The following is a 24,023-nucleotide window of genomic DNA, read 5'->3' as shown; positions in this document are numbered from 1 at the left end:
CATCAAACAAACATTAAAAGCCTCCCTAAACAGGGCTGCCTTCAGATGTCTTCTAAAAGTCTGGTAGTTGTTGTTCTCTTTGACATCTGGTGAGAGGGCGTTCCACAGGGAGGGCGCCACTACCGAGAAGGTCCTCTGCCTGGTTCCCTGTAACTTGGCTTCTCGCAGTGAGGGAACCGCCAGAAGGCCCTCGGTGCTGGACCTCAGTGTCCAGATAGAACGATGGAGGTGGAGACGCTCCTTCAGGTATACTGGACCGAGGCCGTTTAGGGCTTTAAAGGCCAGCACCAACACTTTGAATTGTGCTCAGAAACGTACTGGGAGCCAATGTAGGTCTTTCAAGACCGGTGTTATATGGTCTCGGCGGCCACTCCCAGTCACCAATCTAGGTGCCGCATTCTGGATTAGTTGTAGTTTCCAGGTCACCTTCAAAGGTAGCCCCACGTAGAGCTCATTGCAGTAGTCAAAGCGGGAGATAACCAGAGCATGCACCACTCTTGCGAGGCAGTCCACAGGCAGATAGGGTCTCAGCCTACGTACCAGATGGAGCTGGTAAACAGCTGCCCTGGACACAGATTTGACCTGTGCCTCCATGGACAGCTGTGAGTCCAAAATGACTCCCAGGCTGCGCACCTGGTCCTTCAGGGGCACAGTTACCCCATTCAGGACCAGGGAATCCTCCATCCCTGCCCGCCTCCTGTCCCCCAAAAACAGTACTTCTGTCTTGTCAGGATTCAACCTCAATCTGTTAGCCGCCATCCATCCTCCAACCGCCTGCAGACACTCACTATACGGACCTTTGTTGGCAAGGTGATGTCTCTGCTTTTTAAGATGCTGTCTAGGTTTGTCATTGCTTTTCTCCCAAGAAGCAGGCGTCTTTTAATTTCGTGACTGCTGTCACCATGGATCCTTCATGGATCACTGCTTTGCTGTGGCGAAGGGGCTTGAATAACTCAGAGAATCTATGAGCTATGCCATGCAGGGCCATCCAAGATGGACAGGTCATAGTGGAGAGTTTTGACCAAACGTGATCCACCTGGAGCAGGAACCGGCAAGACACTCCAGTATCCCTGGCAAGAAAACTCCATGGACAAAGACAACATCGCCTCTTACTTTGAGTGTATTGTGTCACCTAATGAAGCCCCACCTCTTTCCCTCACTTTAAGGAAGAAAAGTGGTGTATGTGTGTATCTTTCTTTCTTCAGAGTGAGACAATCTGGTTGAGATGGACAAGGAGAGTGTCTGTTCCACATCTCCAAGGTGATCATGAATGGCAGGGTGAGATTTTCTCCTGTTTCCTGATCTGGAATGGGGGGGGGGGGAGATCAACTTCTGCACAGGGTGCAACTGAAGTGGAACGGCAGGGCTGTGTGGTCCCCTGATCCACTGGGTCTCTGGGATTGTGGGACAGTGGTCAGAGGTTGCCTTAAAGGTGAGGTGCTTTGCTATAACAGCAGTGTCAGTGAACACCTCTTACTTGATCAAAGGCAGGGAGCTCTTCCGGGGTTGGCATAACTCTGTGGTGGAGCCTCTGCTTTTGGAGACAGAAGACTCCAGATTTGTTTTTGTTTTTTTTATAATATTTTTATTTTTCCATATAGACACAATACAACAAACATAAACATACAAAAACAAAAACAAAACAAAAAACATGTATCATTTCATATCCTTATTTCATATCCTATCTTCCCCGACCTCCTCATGCCTCCCCTTTCTGTATTCCAAATTCTTATCGATTGTTCAGCAAATCTTCCCTTATTTTAATTTAAATTTAGACTATTCTTCCTTATTCTCCTTATCATAACCATTGCTAATAGTAACCATTTACTTTCCAGTCCAACATCATTCTAACTTTCGTTAACTTTGTAATATTTCTTTAAATAGTCCTTAAATTTTTTCCATTCTTCTTGCGCTGCTTCTCTTCCCTGGTTTCGGATTCTGCTCGTCATTTCTGCCAGGCAAGACTCCAGATTTGTTTCCCCACCCTCTTCCAGTAGGGCTAGAAGCCTGGAGAGCTGCTTCCTTTCAGAGCCAGATGTAGCCGTGCGTCGACCAAACATGAAGGAGTGAGATCTGTTCTTCGGAACTTCATCACTCTGGCATGAAAACTGTTCCTGGCCCAAGGTGTCGGCCAGAATGGCACCTTCCTTCATGCTATCCTCCTTCTTGCTATCCTCTTCTGATCCAAATGCACAAATGCATGACTGGTGCATACTTTCCCACATGTCGTCGTCATCAGGAAATGTTCTTGCAACTCAGTTGGCATCATCAAGAGGAATCCATTCTCCATCATCTGATAAGACAGGGCATGAAACACCATGTTCCTTTGCCTAATCAGAGTCCAGATTGAAATCCTGCCCACCAGCTAATGCTGTTTGTGGGCTGCTATGAGCACATCCTGATATACCCAGGAGGAGTTTAGAATCATAGAATCATAGAATCATAAAATCATAAAATCATAGAATCATAGAATCATAGAATCATAGAATCATAGAATCATAGAATCATAGAGTTGGAATAGACCACAAGGGCCATCGAGTCCAACCCCCTGCCAAGCAGGAAACACCATCAGAGCACTCCTGACATATGGTTGTCAAGCCTCTGCTTAAAGACCTCCAAAGAAGGAGACTCCACCACACTCCTTGGCAGCAAATTCCACTGTTGAACAGCTCTTACTGTCAGGAAGTTCTTCCTAATGTTTAGGTGGAATCTTCTTTCTTGTACTTTGGATCCATTGCTCCGTGTCCGCTTCTCTGGAGCAGCAGAAAACAACCTTTCTCCCTCCTCTATATGACATCCTTTTATATATTTGAACATGGCTATCATATCACCCCTTAACCACCTCTTCTCCAGGCTAAACATGCCCAGCTCCCTTAGCCGTTCCTCATAAGGCATCATTTCCAGGCCTTTGACCATTTTGGTTGCCCTCCTTCTTGAACTGTGGTATTTGTGCCTCTCGTTTTTTTTGCCCAAGTGCAATACTTTACATTTCTCCCTGTTAAAATTCATCTTGTTTGTTTTGGCCCAGTTCTCTAATCTGTCAAGGTCGTTTTGAAGTGTGATCCTGTCCTCTGGGGTGTTAGCCACCCCTCCCAGTTTGGTGTCATCTGCAAATTTGATCAGGATGTCCTTGAGTCCATCATCCAAGTCGTTGATAAAGATGTTGAATAAGACCGGGCCCAAGGCAGAACCCTGTGGCACCCCACTAGTCACTCTTCTCCAGGATGAAGAGGAACCATTGATGAGCACCCTTTGGGTTCGGTCAGCCAGCCAGTTACAAATCCACTGAGTGGTAGCATAGTTTCAGAAGAACTGCCCCCAGTCTTCTGTAGCAGAGGTACAGAGTGTTCACCCCCCCAACAGTGCATTTCAAAGGCCACATCTTGCTTTTCAAGGTATATGTAATTAAATAACCTCAGGGCTGTGCACCTTACAGGGGGGAAGGTGGTGCAAGGGATCTGAGGTGGAGGTGAGTGTGGTGCCATAGTCCCACACAGCAGAGGGCATCATCAAATGATCACCTATTGGCACGAGTTCCAACTTGGACCAATTAATAGAATTCCCTGATATTTTACCAAAGGCATCTACTGTTTTCATCAACATAAGAACAGCAGAAATAAGCAAAAGAGTGTCATCGGCAAATAAAACCAATTGTGATCCATAGCTGTCAACATTTCCCTTTTTTAAAGGGAAATTTCCTTATTCTGAATAGGATTCCTTGCAAGAAAAGGGAAAAGTTGACGGCTATGTTGTGATCTGCTCTGCAGATCTCACAATGTTGTCTAATAACAGAGGCCATGGGTTCTAGGCAAATATTTAAAAACAAAGGTGCAAGTGGACATCCTTTTTTGTACCTCTAGACAATGGGAAAATAGCAGACATGATGCCATTCACTTTCATTCTAGATGTAGGCAAGTCATGCAATATTTTAATTTGTTTTTAAAGTCCAAAGGAAATCCAAATTTACTGAAAGCTGCCTTCATATACCGTTCCCTTTCAGCATCTAATGATAAAGTTAAGAATTGATCTTTACTTTTGTTTAATTCTATCAAAGCCATACCAATCTGATATAATCTGCTGCTTGTCTCATTTGTATAAAACTGGTTTGGTCATTCTTAGCAACTGACGCTATGGCTTGCTGGATACTGTTTGCTATGGTTGCTGTTAAAATCTTTGTATCAACACTAATCAGTGATCAGCTACCCTGATGAACCCTCCAATGATGCCATCATTCCTTTGCAAATGGCAAATGCATACCCATTCACATGGCGCCACTGGCTTCCCAAACAGATGCAGTTCTGATGGTGCGTGTATGTGTGTGTATATATATATATATATATATATACACACACACACACACGTGTGTGTGTGTGTATGCCTGGCGTGCTCTGGTCCATGGGGTCACGAGGAGTTGGACACGACTAAATGACTAAACAAACAAACATATATAAATAATGCAATTGGAGAGGGCGCATCGGAGCTAGACAGTCGATAGCCCTGGTTAACTCCACATTCCAGCGGGCCACCAGGGAATCAGCTGAAAGGCCATCAACATGTGAATAAAACACCCCCTACCACTCTCTGGAAACCACCTGGATCCATTAAGTGGCGGGGGCGGACCATCCGAATCGGTCCCACCTCCCTGCAGAGTGGAAGGGTCACGGAGAAGTCCAGTTGCACCAGGAAGTAAGGGGGAGACTCCCTGAGATGCCTCCATCTCAATATCAAAGCTTATAGAGGAGTTGATTGCCCTCAAGGCACCATATTGCCAACGTTTCAAAGGTCTTAGCCAGCACTTTGAAGTGGGTGCACAAATGACAGAGAAACCACTGAGGCTGATGCAATATAGGAGTATTTATTTCTGCAGCATATTTGTAGAGGCATGTACATATTTTAAAAGTTATGCTTCCCCATCAGAATGACAAAAAGGTCAGGGATCTGCACTGAAGGAGGATCTACTCATTGCCCAGTAGATCTCTTGGCATCTCAAAATGGTTGTGACATTGCTTTCTGCAAGTGCCTCTGTTGCCCTCAGTCCCCATCATCTTATACTTATTATGCGAGGGATGGGGTACCTGCAAGGCTGTTCCCCTCAAAACTATATCCTCAGTGGATTCAAGTTAAAAGGAAGGAGATTCCAGCTAAACACAAGGATGAACTTTCTGAGTGTAAGAGCTATTTGACAGTGGAATGGACTCCCTCAGAAGGTGGTGAATTCTCCTTCCTTGGAGGTTTGAAAGCAGAGGTGGGATGACAGCCTGCCAGGGATGTTTTCGTTGTGATTCCTGCATTCCAGGGGGTTGGCCTAGATGACCCTCAGGGTCCCTTCCACTTCCACGATTTTATGGTTCTGTGTAACATTGGGGTGGACAACAGGACAATTGGGAGCTGAAAGTGAGCTCCTAATTAATCCTTGCAAGCAGGAATGGGGACAGCAAACACTCCTTGAATTGTTTGCATTTCAGATTTCCCCCCATAGATTTCTCTTACAAATTGGAAAGTGCACCTCAGAGGCCTTCCTCTTCTCCACTGATCAGTGCTAAGAGCAAGCCCCATTGGGAACATCCTACTGCCGCCAAGGGGGGGCCTTGCTCTCATCTAATTAGTGCTGGACCAAAGCCCCTTTGGAGACACCCTTTCAGCAACAATCAGCTGGTTTGCGCTGAGAGCACAGCTGCAAGGGGGCTGGCTGCAAGTCCCACTTTGTCTTTTTGCAGGTGTGGTTTGGAATCAAGCCGCACCTGCAAACAGTCATTTCTCCTCTGCAAAGGGATTGCTTTCATTAAGGCTTCACCCTTCCCAGGGCTCTAGAAGACGCTGCCATAAAAGTGCATTGGTTCTTTGCACAGTAAAAGAGGCCAGTTGAATGTCCTAAATGCAATATGAATCAGGATATTGGAGACATGTGAGTTGGGAGGGGCAGGAAGTAACAAAGGGAAGTAATTGGTTCTTGTTTCAGGGGCATGTGTTTAAATTCACAATGGGCTGAGGCATCTATTAGGGAAGGGGAGACTGTTGTCGTCCTGACGTTGGTGGACCCCAAAGGTTCTTCATCCTGGGCTCCCAGAGAAGGGGGTCTGCTACGTGCAGGATTCAATTAGATCTATTGCAGGCTACTGTGAGAGCAGGACACTGAAATAGATAGGATACTGGAATGGGGCAGCAGGGGACCTCTGACGTTTTAATATTCTGAAAAAGGCGCAGGTAGAAAGACAGCGTTGGATGGAAGCTTCTGAGATTTGATGGGGTCAGCCAGAGAGAGTGAAGAGGTCAGGAGGATGCAGATGCTGGCATATGTTCACAAATATAGGATTCTTCATATAGGCAATTCTCAGCTCTAAATCTCATATAAACTGGAAAGAGAAAGAGAAATGAGCTTAGGCAGAGTGACATCTGCGGCTCCTTGGCATGCTGCTGCTGCTGGGACCCCCACACCCACAAAACACATGCACCCCCACACCCCATGGGGCCTGCAAAGAATGTCCTTTCTTCTTCTCCCATTCAGAAGAAACCCAGCCACCCATCCAATATTAAATTGGCCAAGGCGGGTGGTGGCATCTATGGGGAGGACCTTGAATGGAAAGCAAAAGTGGATTAGGATGGTGTTCCCTGTCAGTCTGAGCCCCTTTGGGAAGGCTAGATTCTTGTAAGGCAGCTTGGGAATATCTCTACCAAACAGATGAAAGGGCTCTAAAGGAAGTCCTTCACTCTTGGCCTAAGAGCAGGCAAGGAGCACATCGCACACCCACAGTAGAAATCAAGAAAATACTGGAACCCGCATTGCTTTGAGCATGGCAGCTCCAAAGTACCAGTTCTGAGAGCGGACTCCTTACCATCCGCACGAAACAAGTAGGCACATGAGTTGATGCCACTAGTCATAGGTTCTCCCTTAGTCCACGGTAGGAACTTAGGAACAGAGCCATCTGTCCACTCCCAATTTCTAACCTGTAGGGACAAGAGAGGTGGGATGCTCTTTAGAAAGAACAGATCACAAGGAGACACTTCCAAGACACAGCACACTCCTTGATGATTCCACCCAAAAGAACCACAGATAACATTATTTGAGTTGCTGGACATCAGCCAGGAGCCCACCATGACTGTATTGGCCTCCAGTATGTTGAGTCCAGAAAACCTTCTCGTAGCATTTCATCAGCTGGCGAAGCCCCATAGAAGAATCTTCCCACTGAATTCATTTACTATCAGCTCCAACAGTGCGGAGGAGGAGAAGGCCTTGGAGACTCACCTTATCCTTGACTGACAATCCAATCCAGACACGTGGTTTCTTTGGAATTAGAAGCATGTCAGACACCCTACGCAGTTCTTTCATATCATAGATAGAGGCAAGCTCAGAAGTCGGGTCAAATATACGGCAGGTTTTCTGAGAGGTGGAAAAAAGAATGAGTTTTATGCAACTACACTTACCTTTGAATTCTCCTCAAAGTCAGGCTCAAGGTTGAATATTGCAGTCACAATACATGGAAATCCAGCTCTGGACATGTGACTGATTGAAATGCAAGCTTTGTTCGGCCAACTGAGATCCAGCACGGTGCAATATCCCCATTTGTGTCCCGCTCAGTTTCTTCATTGTCTGATTTTTAATTAGATTCTCCACTTTCAGTTTGTGATTTTGTTTATAAAAAGAAAAGTTCTCGGGAGGACTGAGCAGCATTTGAGTGGACATTGCCCCAGTATAAAAACATTTGTTTGCAATTTCACCTCATATACTGCAGCTTTGGGTGTTATTTTCAAGAATACACTTTACCCACAATTTCCTCTAATACAGTGGCGCCAACTGGTGGGCAGGGGGCCAAGAGCCCCACAAATCTTCAAGGATGTGCCCGGGGCCCCTCAAAATTCTGTGGCGTCTGTGCGTGTATGCCTCCTAACGTGCTTATCTTACTCACGTACACTGCATGTCGTGTGAAGTGTATGTATGTTTGTTCAAAATATTTTTGGGGAGAACGAAATTTCAAATGATGCCTCTGTTTTGATGTGTGTTATTTCAGGACATGCCAAATCGAGTTGCTCTCATTAAAATGTGCTTCAAAGCCAAATTTTCCCCCATCATGCCCATCTATTGAATTGCATGTGCACTTTTAAGGCTGCCAGATCCATCATGCAGCATGCTTGGGCAATGTCCAGTGGCGTAGTGGTCATTTTATGTTTGTGCAGAAGCTGGACGCAACAGCCAACCTGTCCCCAAGGAGAACTGAAAGCCTTGCCTTGAAAGAATGAAAAAGTGCAGGTAGCTGTGTTGATCTGTTAAAATATTCCTTCCCCGAAGGAGGACCAGTACCTGGCAAAATACCCATTCTATTCGGATGAGCTTGGCTAATCAGGACATGGTAGGAGAATGCCAGGGACGTGCCCTACCATAACAGGAACATCATTGCTATTTATTTAGACAGGGCAGCCTTGAGGTCAGAGCTGAGCAAGCCAACTAGCTGGTGCATCAGATGGCGTCCCTCAGGGTGCTCACACAGCTGTTATTTTCCTGGTGGGCTTCCATGACTCCCACACCACACATTTCAAGCACCTTTAATAAACATGTAGCTGATACCCAAGGACCATGGGAACTGTAGCCCTGTGGACAGCAACCTACAGCTCCCTGGACTCTTAGGGGAATGCCATGTTCTTCAAATGTGTGTTCAGTGGCTGTTGTGGATCTTGCTTGCCTCATCCCTTATTGCATAAGCTGTTCTGACTCTCTCTAACGTACTTTGGGTTCTCCATGCTATTCCCAACAAATGGGCATCATTTATGAACCTACCTGTCCCTGGGGGCTCACTTGAAAGCAGAACATGTTGGAGCCTTCATCAAACCTGAGTAGGTACTCCAACCTTTGGGGCCAATGGGTCTTTTCTGGGATGATGAGCCCACCATCTCAAGCCATCTTAAAGAAGGCCTGCCTACTTCCAGCCTATGAACAGCGTATCTATCCAATCACTATCCCACAGAACCTTTCCAGGATTGAGTTTCAGTGGCCTTCATCCAGCCCCCTAGTGGTTCCAGGCAATGGTCCTGAGCTTCCTCAGCCTCATCTGAATCTGAGAAGAAAGATAAACTGATAGACTGAGCTGGTTGCCCAAGGCCTACTGAAGGAAAACCTCACTTCATATCCATAAATGACATCTCATCAGCTCTTGAGATGCAAAAGATGGCCTCCTGGGATAAAAAACATGTCCATGGGATTGAGATTCATAACAGGTCTTCTGCAGAGACTCTCAAGCATATCTTGTGTTTTCTGCCCTTGCTCTTTCTGGACCCACTCAAAGCACCTAGAGGCCCCTCTTACCATTGCCTCATGCCATCTCAAAGGGTCGGAAAAGATTCGATAGCAGCTTCCCTGTCTTCTGGTCCAGCCCCGGAGGCAGCCTTGAGGTAACGGAAAAGGAGCACATTAGCATTCAACATGGTCATGTCAGCACATGAAACAGTGGAAATAAAATGCCTGTATTTTGGGGGGCTCAAAATTGAGAAAAAAGGGGGGGATTGAGCTTTTGGGGAGGATTATTTGGGGGGAATGAAAAAAATCTCTCACCCACCAGAACGCAGCACACAACCCCTCGCATCGCTTACAATTGCCGCTTACAATCTCGGGCTTGCACTTCGTTCCGACGAATGAGTGATTTTTGCCATCTCTCCCCCAATATCAAGTGGCCAATCGCCGCTTAAAAACTCAGGCTCACGCTTCGTTCCGGCAGGTGATCAATTTTCGGCATTGGCCACCTGATTGTTGTGAGCAGGGGGAATCCCGAAAATCGCTTGCGCACTGGAACGGAGCACACAACCGCTCACATCGCAGCTGCCTGATCGCCGCCATTAGCCCTCCTGCTTTCCACTGCGGCAGCCAATAGACAGCTGCCCTTGTCGCAGGAAGCGGGAGCGTGATTGGTGGCCGCTGGCAGGTGGTTTCTGCAACGTGAGTGGAAACCACTTATCAGCTCCTTGATTGCCGCCAGTGGCCGCCAATCATGCTCCCGCTTGCTGCGACAAGGGCAGCTGTCTATTGGATGCCGCAGCGGCAAGCGGGAGGGCTAATGGCAGCGATCAGGCAGCTACGATGTGAGTGGTTGTGTGCTGCGTTCCAGTGGGTGAGCGATTTTCAGGATTCCCCCCTCAGCACTACCCGTGTATAAGACGAGCCTAAATTTTGAACCTCATTTTTGGGTCAATAAAGCTCATCTTATACACCTAAAAATACGGTATCTTTGGGGTGCCATAAAAGTCAAAGGGAAATTGAACTGCCTCAAAGATGTCCCAGGTCACGGGGTCCACCACTTTCTTGGTGTCCAATATGACATATAATATTTTCATTGTATTGTTTTAAATTATTTACCTGCCAATTTTCCAGTCAAGGGAAGCTAAGGAGACTAACAGCAATAGATAAGCTTATTTCAACCAATAATAAAAACCACTAGGAAATAAATACTACTAAACCAAGAATGATTCACAGCAAAAAAAGTTGAAATTCTAATAGTAAAAAGGTGTTCCAAAAAATAGGGAGAAATAATGATTCACAGGAAGGCTCTTTGGCACTTTAAGGCCTTCTGAAAAGTGTAGCTGTTCACTGCAACTATACTTGGGGTGGGGTCACAACAGAAAAGACCCCCTCTATTGGTGATAGCTCAACTGACAGATGAAGATGGTGGAAAGATCAATATACAACTGGAACATCTGTGTGCAGGGAAGAGGATACAGGCACAAACAGTTTAACAGATTTCAAAAGTCCATCCCATTCAGGAGCCTCAAGGTTAAAGTCAGCACATTGAAATGCACTGGGAGACATTAAAACTAAGTGCTATTGAAGCTGCGCGCTGCAAACAGAACATAATTCTATCCACTGCATTTTGAACCAAACAGTCTACAGAAGGAGACCCACACATGACACATTACAGTAGTCTAGCCGGGACCATGACCAGCCCATGGATCAGGGTGGCTAAAACTCACCTCTTTAGAAAGGGATGCAACTATTTTACCCTCGGAAACTGATGAAACACAATACGCACCATTCAAGACTAGCTGGAATTGTTGGAATTAATGCTTTAACCCAAAATGGTACACGAGAGACTGGGAAAAATGCCAATGGATCTGCACTTGGTTTTCTAATGCTGCCAGAAGCTTCTCTTTCTCTAAGGAGATATCAACCACCTCCGAGATGAAATGATACCTTACCATTGGGACCGTAGTGGTTTTCTGCTTCTTTTCTTTTCATTGCGAAGCCAAAGGAGAGCTGCCATATCAGAACAAGGCAGGTGCAAAGGAGGCTGAGCCTGGGGTCAGAGGAAGGCTGCATCTGCTTCTGGAGACAGAAAACACAAAACACACAATTGCTAGGCTGAGTTTCCTGTATTCATCGCTCAGAAGGCAAGGCGTTCTCTTTCTTTCTAACAGAAAAAAAACCACATTATCTCATCCACACAGAACAAAGTAAAGGTAAAGGTAAAGGGACCCCTGACCATTAGGCCCAGTTGTGGCCGACTCTGGGGTTGCAGCGCTCATCTTGCTTTACTGGCCAAGGGAGCCGGCATACAGCTTCCAGGACATGTGGACAGCATGACTAAGCCACTTCTGGCAACCCAGAGCAGCGCACGGAAACGCCATTTACCTTCCCGCCGGAGCGGTACCTATTTATCTACTGGTACTTTGATGTGCATTCGAACTGCTAGGTTGGCAGGAACAGTGACCAAGCAACGGGAGCTCACTCCGTCGCGGTGATAGAACAAAGTAAGGAGTTACAAATCCTCAAGATCAAAGCATTTCACTTTATAGATTTATCAACTCTTTGATTTGTTGGGGAGCTTTTCCATGAGATGCAAAGGTACCCCATTGTTAGTGTGCTGCTCACCTTAATAAATAATAATAAATAATGATAAATTTTTATTTATACCCCGCTCTCCCCTGCCAGAGCCGGGCTCAGGGCGGCTAATGCCAATAAAATTACAATAAAACATAATAGGGGGAAACAAACAAAGAAACAAACAAAAACCAGTTTATTAAAATATGGGTTAAAATACAATTAAAAATGCAGCCTCATTTTTAATAGTAGCCCATAAATCAAAACCATAAGTTGAGGGAAACATAAGGATCAGACCGAGTCCAAACCAAAGGCCAGGCGGAACAGCTCTGTCTTGCAGGCCCTGCGGAAAGATGTCAAGTCCCGCAGGCCCTAGTCTCTTGTGACAGAGTGTTCTACCAAGTCGGGGCCAGTACTGAAAAGGCCCTGGCCCTAGTTGAGACCAATCTAACCACCTTGCGACTTGGGGCCTCCAAAGTGTTGTCATTTGTTGACCTTAAGGTCCTCCACAGGGCATACCAGGAGAGGTGGTCCCGTAGGTACAAGGGTCCTAGGCCGCATAGGACTTTGGAGATATAGCTGCCATTCAAAGGCCAGCATGGAGAGTCAAAGAGATCAGAAGGGGGGAGATAACTCACCTGGTTTTTCAGCTTCTCTCTCTCTCTCTGAGCTGCTGATTCTTCCTTATTCAAGTGTTCCAGGTGAGCTACACCTGGGTGGGAAGCTGGTCTTTATGTGTCATTTATAGTCTGATAGGTAGGCAATGTCATGTGGTGAGAGACACTTGGCAGCACAAGGGAAGCCTAATGGTTCAACGCAATCATACACTGAGATCTTTTGCATCAGAACACAGAAGTACAGAAAGATCTCTTTCACCTGAAAGCCACTGTGGATTGAAAAATATCCAACTTCTGTGAAGTGGAAATTAGCCAGGAGAAAGTAAGAAGGTATGAAGAGTGCTGCTGGATCTGCCCACCAGTTATGCAAAATGTGGTCATTGCTTCTTCTCTCCACAGCGCCTCTGACTTTGTGTGTATTGTGTCAGCTAATGAAGCCCCACTTCTCTCCCTCATTTTAAGGAAGAAAAAGGGGGTCCTTCTTCAGATTTGGTTGAGATGGACAAGGAGAGTGTCTGTTCTACCACAAACACATCTCCAGAGTGATCATGAATGGCTGGGTGAGATTTTTGTCCACTCAGTTTCCTGATCTGGAATTGGGGGGAATATCACCTTCTGTGCAGGGTGCAACTAAAGTGGAATGGCAGGGCTGTGTGATCCCCTGATCCACTGGGTCCTTCCTTCCTTCCTTCCTTCCTTCCTTCCTTCCTTCCTTCCTTCCTTCCTTGCTGTCCTCTTCTGATCCCAATGCACGAGCGCATAAGACTGGTGTATACTTTTCTACATGTCATCATCAGCAAATATTCTTGCAACTCACTTGGCATCATGAGGAGGAATCCATTCTCCACCAGCAGATAAGACAAGGCATGAAACATCACATTCCTTTGCCTAATCAGAATATTGAAATCCTGCCCACCAGCTGATGCAGTTTGTGGGCTGTTATGAGCACATATTGATATACTTGGGGGAAGGGGGTGTTAGTTTCAGAAGAACTGCCCCTGGTGTTCTGCAGCAGAGGTACAGAGTGTTCACACCCCCAACAGTGCAATTCAAAGACCACATCTTGTTTTCAAGGTTGTTGTTGTTTAGTCGTTTAGTTGTGTCTGAAGAATGTTAATTGCTCAGATAAGCCTTGGCGTCCAGCCCGCTTCGGCTGCGCAGTTCTGCTAGGCCTCCGGACTTCAAAGGCCACATTCCAAAGGCTCTGAGCAAACACAGAGTTTAACCAGCGGCAAGAGAAAGCTGCAAGCTCAAATGCTTTCTTCAGTGTGCTTAAATAAAGTCCACTCAGGATCTTAGCAGCTAAAAGCAGTTTTATTTACAGCAGACTATCCATTATCTATCACAGCGAACAGCATCGTGAAAACACGTCTTCTCTCCTCAAAAGCGAAAGTAGAGAGAAAGAACAAAGGCTGGAGACTCTCGGAAATGACGCATAATGACGCATAATCTCCCCCCTCCCAACTTGTAGGCAGGGCGTACACTCTGAGCTGTTTAACCCTGTAAGCTCAGGTTCTCCTCACAGTGTCTGACTCTTGTTCTTATAAGATCATCTGCAAAAGTTTTTAGCTTAAATTATTTCACCACCACCACTATCCCCTTTATGCCTTCACCTGCTCTTATCCTCCTTGTCAAAATTTCTAAGATCAAAATAAACAGTAATGGGGACAGTGCACGGTTCTGTCTTGTTCCTTTAGTTATTTTAAAGCTTTCTGTTATTCCATTGTTGATAATCAGTTTGGCTTTTTTATTCCCATAAATGGTGTCTGTGCCCCTACTAAAAGACTCTCCCAGGCCCGTTGATTTTATCGTTTTTTCATAAAATTCCATGACACATTGTCAAATGCCTTTTCCACATTGACAAACATTAATACCGGCTTTAGGTGGTAGCCTTGTTGGTCTGACACAGTCAAAATAAATAAAAAATTGTCCAGTAGCACCTTAGAGACCAACTAAGTTTGTTCTAGACAATTAATACTGGCTGTTTGTCACTTCTTGCCTCCAAGTACTCCAATATGTCAATTATAGTTCTTATGTTATCTTTCATTTGGCGTCCCAGTAGGAAACCTGTTTTAGCTTCATTTATTTTGTCTTTTAGTATACTTTTCAATCTATTTGCCAGAATATGTGCAAAGAGTTTATAATCATTATTTAAGAGGGACATTTTACATATTTAAAAAGTTATGCTTCCCCATCTGAATGACAAAAAGGTCAGGGATCTGCTCGTTGTCCAGTAGAACTCTTGGCATCTCACCTCAGTCCCCATCATCTTATACATATTATACGAGGGGTGGGGCACCTGCGAGGCTGTTCCCCTCCCAACTATATCCTCAATGGATTCAAGTTGAAAGAAAGGAGATTCCAGCTAAACACAAAGAAGAACTTTCTGAGTGTAAGAATTATTTGACAGTGGAATGGACGCCCTCAGAAGGTGGTGAATTCTTCTTCCTTGGAGGTTTCAAAGCAGAGGTTGGATGACCGCCTGCCAGGGATGCTTTTGTTGTGATTCCTGCATTGCAGGGGGATTGGCCTAGATGACCCTCAGGGTCCCTTCCACTTCCACAATTTTATGGTTCTGTGTAACATTAGGTAAAGGTAAAGGGACCCCTGACCATTAGGTCCAGTCATGGCCGACTCTGGGGTTGCCGCACTCACCTCGCTTTATTGGCCGAGGGAGCCGATGTACAGCTTCCGGGTCATATGGCCAGCATGACTAAGCCGCTTCTGGTGAACCAGAGCATCACACGGAAATGCCGTTTACCTTCCCGCCGGAGTGGTACCTATTTATCTACTTGCACTTTGACGTGCTTTCGAACTGCTAGGTTGGCAGGAGCAGGGACTGAGCAACGGGAGCTCACCCCATCACGGGGATTCAAACCGCCAACCTTCTGATTGGCAAGTCCTAGGCTCTGTGGTTTATCCCACAGCGCCACCCGCATCCCAGTTGTGTAACATTTGGTGTGGACAATGGGACAATTGGGAGCTGAACTTGAGCTCCTAATTAATCCTTTGCAGACAGGAATGGGGACAGCAAGCACTCCTTGAATTGGTTGCATTACAGATTTCCCCCCATAGATTTCTCTTACAGATTTGAAAGTGCATCTCCTCTTTACCACTGATCGGTGCTAAGAGCAAACCCCATTGGGAAAGTCCTACTGCCGCCAAGGGGGGGGGGGGCTTGCTCTCATCTAACTAGTGCTGGACCAAAGCCCCTTTGGAGACACCCTTTCAGCAACAATCAGCTGGTTTGTGCTGAGAGCACAGCTGCAAAGGGGCTGGCTGCAAGTCCCACTTTGTCTTTTTGCAGGTGTGGTTTCAATTCAAGCCACACCTGCAAACAGACTTTTCTTCTCTGCAGAGGGCTTGCTTTCAGCAACTCAATTCCACGTCTTCACGTACTTCGTGGGGGAGGTTGGATCCAGCCCAACTGGTTTCCCAGGGCATTGCCACAAAAGTGCATTGGTTCATTGCAGAGTAAAAGAGACCAGTTCCGTATCCCAAACAGCTTACAATCTGAAAAAAGGTACAAGAGACAGAGGGGGAAGCGAGTGGGGAGAAGTAAATAAAGGGAAGTAATTGATTCTTGTTTCAGGGGCATGTGTTTAAATTCACAGTGGGCTGAGGCATCTATTAGGGATGGGGAGACTGTTGTCCTCCTGACGTTGGTGGACTCCAACTCTCATCAACCCCACTCATCGTGGCCAGTTGTCTAGGATGATGCTAGTGGTCCTCAAGCAACATCTGAAAGGCCACAAAAGTTCTTCATCCTGGGCTCCCAGGGAAGGGGGCTCTTGCTACTTGCAGGATTCAATTAGATCTATTGCAGGCTACAGTGAGAGCAGGACCCTGGAATAGATGGGCCACTGGAATGGGGCAGAAGGGCACCTCTGACGTTTTCATATTCTGAAAAAGGCACAGGTAGAAAGACAGTGTTGGATGGAAGCCTCTGAGATTTGATGGGGTCAGCCAGGGAGAGTGAAGAGGTTACTCGGGCTCAGACTTTGGCTCATGTTCACAAACGTAACCATATTTTTTATCGCAATGCTGAGCTCTGAATAGCATATAACCTGGAAAGAAAAAGAGAAACGAGCTCAGGGAGAGTCAACAGCAGACAACAGGGGCTCCATGGCATGTGGCTGCCAGTGGGACCCCACACCCCAAAACACACACATGCATACCCACCCCATCGTTGCCACAAAGAATTTCCACATTAAAAAGAAGCCCGGCCACCCAGCCAACACTTAATTGGTGCTGGTAGACGCTATGGTCTTTGCAGTCAGTATGAGTTGTCTTGGGAAGGCTAGATACATGCTAGGCAGTTGAGAAATATTTCAATCAAACAGATGAAAGGGCAGCAAAGGAAGTCCTTCACTCATGACATCTTGGCCTAAGAGCAGGCGAGAAGCACATCTCATACCTACAGTAGAAATTAAGAGAATACTGGCACCTCCCTGCATCAAACACGGCAGCTCCAAAAGATACAACAATGGGGCAGGAACCTTTCTACATATGTGGTGGGAGTGCAAAGAGATAGTGTGTGATGGCCTGGGATTCAGACTCAGATGCTGAACCTTTTTTTATTATTTATATTTTTATTGGTTTACAAATACAAAAAAAAAGAAAACAGAGTTGTACATTCAAGCTTCTTAATTACCTCTTAATTCTATTCTTTTGACTTCCCTCAATTTGTCTGAACTTCCTTCATTTTATAACTTTTAACACAATCCTACTTATTGTTAAATATTCTGGTAGCTTCAATTCATTATTTATACTTATTATTAGATTTTCACATCACAGAGCTTCCTTAAAGCTTACAAACGTAATCTGGTTATCACTTAGTTTTTGCAAATATTGAATAAACCTCTCCCAATCTTCTGTAAATCTTTGATCTCGTCGATTCCGAATCCTTCCTGTCATTCTGTCCAATTCCGCATAGTCCATCATTTTGGCTCTCCAATCTTCTATCGTAGGCATCTCCTCTTGTTTCCATTTCTGGGACATCAATATTCTTGCTGCAGTCACTGCATATAAGAATAACTTCTTCTCTTTCTTGGTTATCTCATTCCCTGTAATACCAAGTAAAAAAGCTTCTGGTTTCTTAGTAAATGTATATTTCAACATTTTCTTCAATTCATTATAAATAATTTCCCAGAAGCATTTTACGTTCTTACACTCCCACCACATATGAAAGAAAGTGCCTTCCTTTTCCTTTTCCTTTTCTTTACATTTCCAACATTTGTTACTTATCTTATACATTTTTGCTAACTTTACGGGGGTTATATACCATCGATACATCATCTTCATAACATTTTCTTTTATAGCAGTGCATGCAGTGAATCTTAAACCACTCGGATGCTGAACCTGAGGTATCCCAGGCTGCACAGGATTCCCTGCCTCCAGAACCAGCTGAGCTGGGGCTGGGGCATGAGCCTGAAGGGTCCTCACCTGTGCTGGATCCTCAGGTGCAGGCACCAGCTGAGTCTGCTCTGGCTCCTGAGGGGATGGAGAACTCATTGCCTGCAGGTGCTCCACTCTCAGCCCTGTCAGAGGAAGCTGAGGTTGCCTCTGGGTCCAGTAACCCTCCAGCCTCTCCTGAGCTGCAGAGGCTCAGGACAGGGAGGCAGAGGGAACTAAGTTCCCGCAGGAGGAGTGCTCGCCTCCAGACCAGGAGAGGATCGAGGCTGCCCTATGCCTCGGGGCAGATAAAAGCTGGCCAGCCCCAGTCCCAGGTTGCAGGAGCAACATTGTTGGCTGCCAGTTCCTGCCCGAACCCTGTCCTGCTTTCCTGCCCCGCCCTGGCTCCCTGCTTGCAAGCCTGTTCCTGACTTCACCCGGCTCCCTGCCCTGCACCCAGCTTCTGCTACTACAGACTGCCTCCCTGTTGCACCTTGACCATGGACTGGACTTGGACCTCGCCTCTAGGGTAACCCATGGGACTAGCACATAGTGGGATTCTGGGGAAATATCTATAATGAACTGAAAAAGATCTTTAGATTTTCATTTGAAAAACCTCCAGAATCCTTTCTCCTAGTTATCATGTCAGAGGAAATAAAAAGAATGGTCAGAACAATATTTATGTATGCAAGTATGGCAGCAAGGTTATTGATTGCCAAAAACTGGAAAAGCAGCAGCGTCCCAACTAAAACAGACTGGTTATCTAAAATGATGGAATACTTCCATATTGCCAAACTAACATGGAGGATAAGAGGCAATATGGTACAAAAAGTGAATAAGGAGTGGACTATCTTTAAGGAATACATCACAATTTATGTGGGAAAAGTAGAATTTCTGACAGATACTGAGTGAATCCAGAAAATGATTAGAGTGAAAGGAGAGTAAAGTTAAAATAAAAGAAGAGAGTAAAGAAATAATGAAATGCGTTTAAGCTAGTTGGAAAAATAAAGTCGCGTAACAAGAACGGCTGGAAGTCAAGTCACGTGGTGGGTGTCCGTGTGGGATAGGTGTGTAGGTATGCTGATATGTACAGTTTAGGTAGGTATTATATAGAGTAATGTAGGTCTGTTTTATGTTATGAAAATAAGGTAATGTGTTGTGTATGTGTATTGTGTAAATGTATATGTATGTGTTTTATATGTTAATAAAATGATTTTATTTTATTTTTTTTAAAGCATGACAGCTCCAATGCACCAGTTCTGAGAACTAACCCCTTACCATCCAAGGAGGCACATCTCCTGAGACTAGGATGTTCAGCCCATGGTTTGAATGCAGCTGGAGAGCTATCTGTCCACTCCTGTTTCCATCCTGTAGGGACAAGAGAGGTGGGATGTGCTTTAGAAAGAACAGATCACAAGGAGACACTTTCAAGGACACAACACGCTCCTTGATGATTCCACCCAAACAGGAAATGTAAAGAGAAGGATGGAGATTTTTTTCCACATGTGGTGGACATGTGAAAAAATGAAACAATTTTGGGAATTGATTTACAACGAACTGAAAAAGATGTTCAAATATACCTTCCCAAAAAAGCCAGAAGCCTTTTTGCTAGGCTTGATGGGAGAGGAAATAGAAAAGGTAGATCAAAGGCTATTTATGTACGCTACGACTGCCGCCAGAACTTTGTTAGCCCAAAAATGGAAAGTACAGGAATTACCAACAGTGGAGGAGTAGCAGACGAAGATGGTGGATTATGTGGAACTAGCAAAACTGACCTACAGGATTCGTAACCAGGAGGAAACAAAGTTCCAAAGAGATTGGAGTACAGTGGTACCTCGGGGATGCAAACGGGATGTGTCCCGGAGCCCCGTTCATATCCTGAACAGAACGTAAGACACGACTGCGCATCTGCGCGTGTGCGGGTCGTGTTTTGCTGCTTCTGCGCATGCGTGTGATGTCATTTTGACCGTCTGTGCATGCGCGAGCAGCAAAACCCGGAAGTAATGTGCTCCGTTACTTCCGAGTTGCTGCGGAGCACAACCCGAAAATACTTATCCTGAAGCATATTTATCCCGAGGTATGACTGTAAATTTGTGGACTATATAAGTAATAACTGTAGAAATCTGAAGACTGAAATAAATCTTATGACGTGGACTGGATATTACTAAGGAACTGTGGGAAAGGGATTGAAGTAAGAAAACCTGCTGAAGGGAGGGAGGGAAGTCAGTGCTCGATAGGGCGTTGAGAAAGAAAGTAGGTATATGATTTTGGAACATTATTGTATTTTGTTTGTTTATGTGAAATGAAAAACTAATAAAAAGCATGTATATATATATAAAGATGATTCCATCCAAACAAACCACAGACAAGATTATTTGAGCTGCAGAACATCAGCTAGTGGCCCACCATGACTCTTTTGTGGTCAAGTATGTTGAACACTGAAGAATTGATGCTTTTGAATTATGGTGCTGGAGAAGACTCTTGAGAGTCCCATGGACTGCAAGAAGATCAAACCTATCCATTCTGAAGGAAATCAGCCCTGAGTGCTCACTGGAAGGACAGATCCTGAAGCTGAGGCTCCAAGACTTTGGCCACCTCATGAGAAGAGAAGACTCCCTGGAAAAGACCCTGATGTTGGGAAAGATGGAGGGCACAAGGCGAAGGGGATGACAGAGGACGAGATGGTGGGGCAGTGTTCTGGAAGCTACCAGCATGAGTTTGACCAAACTGCGGGAGGCAGTGGAAGACAGGAGTGCCTGGCGTGCTCTGGTCCAGGGGGTCATGAAGAGTCGGACACGACTAAGCGACTAAACAACAACATGTTGAATGCTGAGAACGCTCTCCTCGTATGTCCTTTACACTCTCCACACACCAGCCAGAGGAAACTTCACTCATTTCCATCTCTGGGCACACTAAGTCATGCAGGATTCCCCTTCAGATCTTCCTTCTCAACTTGGGATGGTTGGATAGTTGGAATGGAGGAGGAAGCAGGGAAGGTGGTGGTGATGGGGAAACCAGGCACAGTTCAGCTCCCCATCTAGGAGATCTTTCAGTGCCCAGAAGAATAGCATCCAAACAGGGGTACCCATTTGCAGTCAAAAACTAAAACAAGAATGAGCAACTGAAGTGACTGTATTCTCAGGTGTTCCTCAGTTGACTTTCAATTTTCACATAATGTTCACATGCTATTTTGGAAATGTCTCTTTGGCGGGTAGGAATTGTTGCCCTTAACATCTCAAAGACATCAACCGGGGAAGTTTCATAGAACAGCCTCCCCACTGAATTCTTTTATTATCAGCTCTGACAGTGCAGACGGAGGAGGAGGAGAAAGCCTTGGGGACTCACAAAATCTAGGTCAGAGAATCCGATCCAGACATGTTCGTGTTTTGAGTGTTTAATGATTTTAGCCAAGAAATTCAGTTCTTCCACATCAAGGATAGAGGCAAGGTGACCATTGGTGCAGAGGTCCTAAGAAGAAAAGAAAAGGAAAAGAATGAGTTTTATGCAGCTGGACTTCCTATGAAATCTCTTAAAAGTCTGGCTCAAGATTGAATATTGTACTGGCAATACAGTGGTACCTTGGTTTTTCAACAGCTTAGTTCATGAACAACTTGGAATTTTGTTATGTACTGTTGAATAGGATCCAAAAGGCAGCAGTCTGACTGGTCCTAGAACAATAGGATTCAGAATGCAGCAATCTGATTGGTCCACAGGAGCCACTCAATCCAGCTCCAGGTGGAAGTGAATCCACAACCTGATTGGCCTACAGGTGAATCCCAAAATTAGCCAATCACGTGGGGCCCATTGTGTAAATAATGTCTATAAACAGACATTCTGGGAGAACTTCCATTTCCTCCTTACCACTATGAGCTGAATAAAGAGCATGAAATCCACACTCGACTCCAAGTATATTTCAAATTTGTTTTTTGTTTTTTTATTGGTTTTAATTCATTTTGCTACATCCAACATTAAAACAAGTGAAAAAATAAACATACATAACACATACAAAAAAGGAGTACATAAATAAAAGAAATAATAATAATAAAAAGAACAAAAGAAAAAACATCACCTAACATAAAACACCAACTAACTAACTTACATTAACTAAATAACTAAATAACACACAACATTAATTGACTTCCCTTCATCTCGGTTTCAGAATATATTATATGATTTTTTATCTGCAGTTTCTTTTCCTCAAAAGACTCTTTACGTCACAAGTGTTACGTCACACCTACTGTGATTTTTAGATTTTTTACCTCTTTTTCCATGTATGTCATAAATTTATTCCATTCTTTATTAAACTTTATGTCTTTTTGATTTCTTATTTTCTGTGTCATTTTTGCCAGTTCTAAATAGTCAAATAGTTTGGTTTGCCATTCGTTTATAGTTGGGATTTTTGATGTCTTCCAATTCTGCGCTATTAGAGTTCTGGCAGCCACTGTCGCATACTGAAAGAGTGTTTGGTCTTCCTTTTTGATTTCCTCCCCAATTATCCCCAGCAGAAAGGCTTCGGGTTTTTTTATAAAGGTATATTTGAGGATTTTTTTTAATTCATTGTAAATAGATTCCCAGAATTTTTTGATGGGCTCACACAACCACCACATATGATAGAAATCGCCCTCCTTGATCTTGCACTTCCAACATAATTTATCACCAGTTTTATATATTTTTTCCAATTGGAAAATTGGTATATTTCAAATTTGAATACTGCAAACCTGGAAGTAGGTGTTCCGGTTTGTGAACTTTGCCTCAGAAGCCAAACATGCTCCGTTTTGAGTCCCGAGCATCCGATTTTACTGTTGCGCTGCTCATTTGTGTGTGTCCCTGTGACGTTACCATATATGAGAGAGTGCTGGAGGGGAAATAGTTAAATAGGTTGCACAGACAGGACCCAGGGGGGTGGAGTCAGTGGGTCTATAAAGGAGTTCTGAGAGGAGTTCGTTGGGAGTTGTTGGTGGGTAGTTGGTTGGTTTGAGTGGGTTGGCTGGTTGGGAAAGTCAGCTGGTAATAGAGAGACAGTTAGGGCAGTTGGTCCTTGAGTGTGGGGAGGTAGCAGAGATAGAGAGAGGAACATAAGACTAAGAAAGTAAAGAGGAACACCGTTTGGAATGCTGTACAAGTTTGGTTTTATGTCTGAAATAAAATACACTCTTCTTTACTAATTGAAAAGCTGACTGAGACTGAAGTGAGTTTACCAGGGAGGACCTGGTTGGTGGCCGCGGATTAGTGGTGTACGGGTCAATAGTCCGTGAGACGACCGGGGGCTCCGTACGAACGCCACAAAATTGGCGGCAGCGGCGGGATTCGATAAATCTAAGAGCCTGTGAGGGGAAGCAATACACCTAGAGAGGGGAAGGGTAAAATCGGTGAAGAGATTACCTGGCCTGAGGGTGTGATTGAGGATAAACCCCAGATTGCCGTGTGGCCGAGATAATAAGAGCAAGAGATCTCAAAAGACTGTTCTGGCGGAGGCTTAGGCTCAGGGTCAGAGGAAGTAAGCTTGAAAGGTTAGAGGGGGGAAAACCTAAAGCTATACTTTGAGGACCAGGGTCTTGGAAAGCCAAGCCGGGAGGAACAGTGCTGAGAGTGAAAGTCTCTTATTTAATTAATTAGTGAAAATACTGACTCAACCAAGAAGACCAAGCACCCCATGAGAGAAAACCCACATGAAAGCTCGGGAGAAGAGAATGGGAATCCCCAGGGGGAAGAAACCAGAATAGAAGAGATGACCAAAACCCCACCTGAAGTAGAAGTTCCACAGTTTTCAGAGGATTTTGAAAAGTGGAAATTAGTTCAAGAATATAACTTGAAATTAGAGCTTGATAAAAATAGAACTGAGTAAGAAAAATTTAGGCTGGAGCAGGAATTAGAAAAAGAAAAATTGAGGGCTGAACAATTGAGAGCTGAGCAAGAAATTGAACAATTTAGGCTTGAGCAAGAATGGGAAAAAGAAAAATTGAGGACTGAGCAGGAAAGGGAACAGGAGCGGTTTCAGTTAGAGATGAGACGGTTGGAATTAGCGGTTTTAGAAAATCGTAATAATAGTAATAACACCGATGGACAGAATCAAATGAAGATAGATTTAAAACGCTTTCCTGAGTTTAGAGATAAGGATAGCCCAGAAGCATTTCTAGTATCCTTCGAGAGAGCCTGTCACGATTTTCAAGTAAGAGAGGAAGATAAAATGATGATCTTGAGAGCTAGGATAAGCG

At 44.9% G+C, this 24,023-nt stretch overlaps 1 protein-coding gene across 3 annotated transcripts in view; it reads right to left on the bottom strand.

Annotated features, from left to right (window-relative positions):
• Positions 1-24,023, bottom strand: part of LOC310743102 (ovocleidin-17-like) — a 40,729-nt gene that overhangs the window by 9,658 nt on the left and 7,048 nt on the right. The window contains exons 1-6 of one of the 3 annotated variants that reach the window (XM_083573212.1): positions 12,436-12,699; positions 11,176-11,302; positions 9,296-9,375; positions 7,244-7,378; positions 6,834-6,945; positions 4,835-6,353 (exon numbers count right to left, since the gene is read on the bottom strand). In XM_083573212.1, coding sequence (XP_083429338.1) covers positions 6,271-6,353; positions 6,834-6,945; positions 7,244-7,378; positions 9,296-9,375; positions 11,176-11,296 — 531 coding nt within the window. In that variant the 5' untranslated portion in view covers positions 11,297-11,302; positions 12,436-12,699 and the 3' untranslated portion in view covers positions 4,835-6,270. Of the gene's footprint in view, positions 1-4,834; positions 6,354-6,833; positions 6,946-7,243; positions 7,379-9,295; positions 9,376-11,175; positions 11,467-12,435; positions 13,190-24,023 lie in introns of those variants that run through there. The other 2 variants (XM_083573213.1, XM_083573214.1) reach the window with 2 other exon arrangements.

Source organism: Podarcis filfolensis (assembly GCF_964270895.1).
Source record: "Podarcis filfolensis genome assembly, chromosome: 10".
Lineage (NCBI taxonomy): Eukaryota > Metazoa > Chordata > Lepidosauria > Squamata > Lacertidae > Podarcis > Podarcis filfolensis.
Note: the sequence above shows the minus strand (reverse complement) of the source record. Positions and strands in the feature narration are given on the sequence as shown.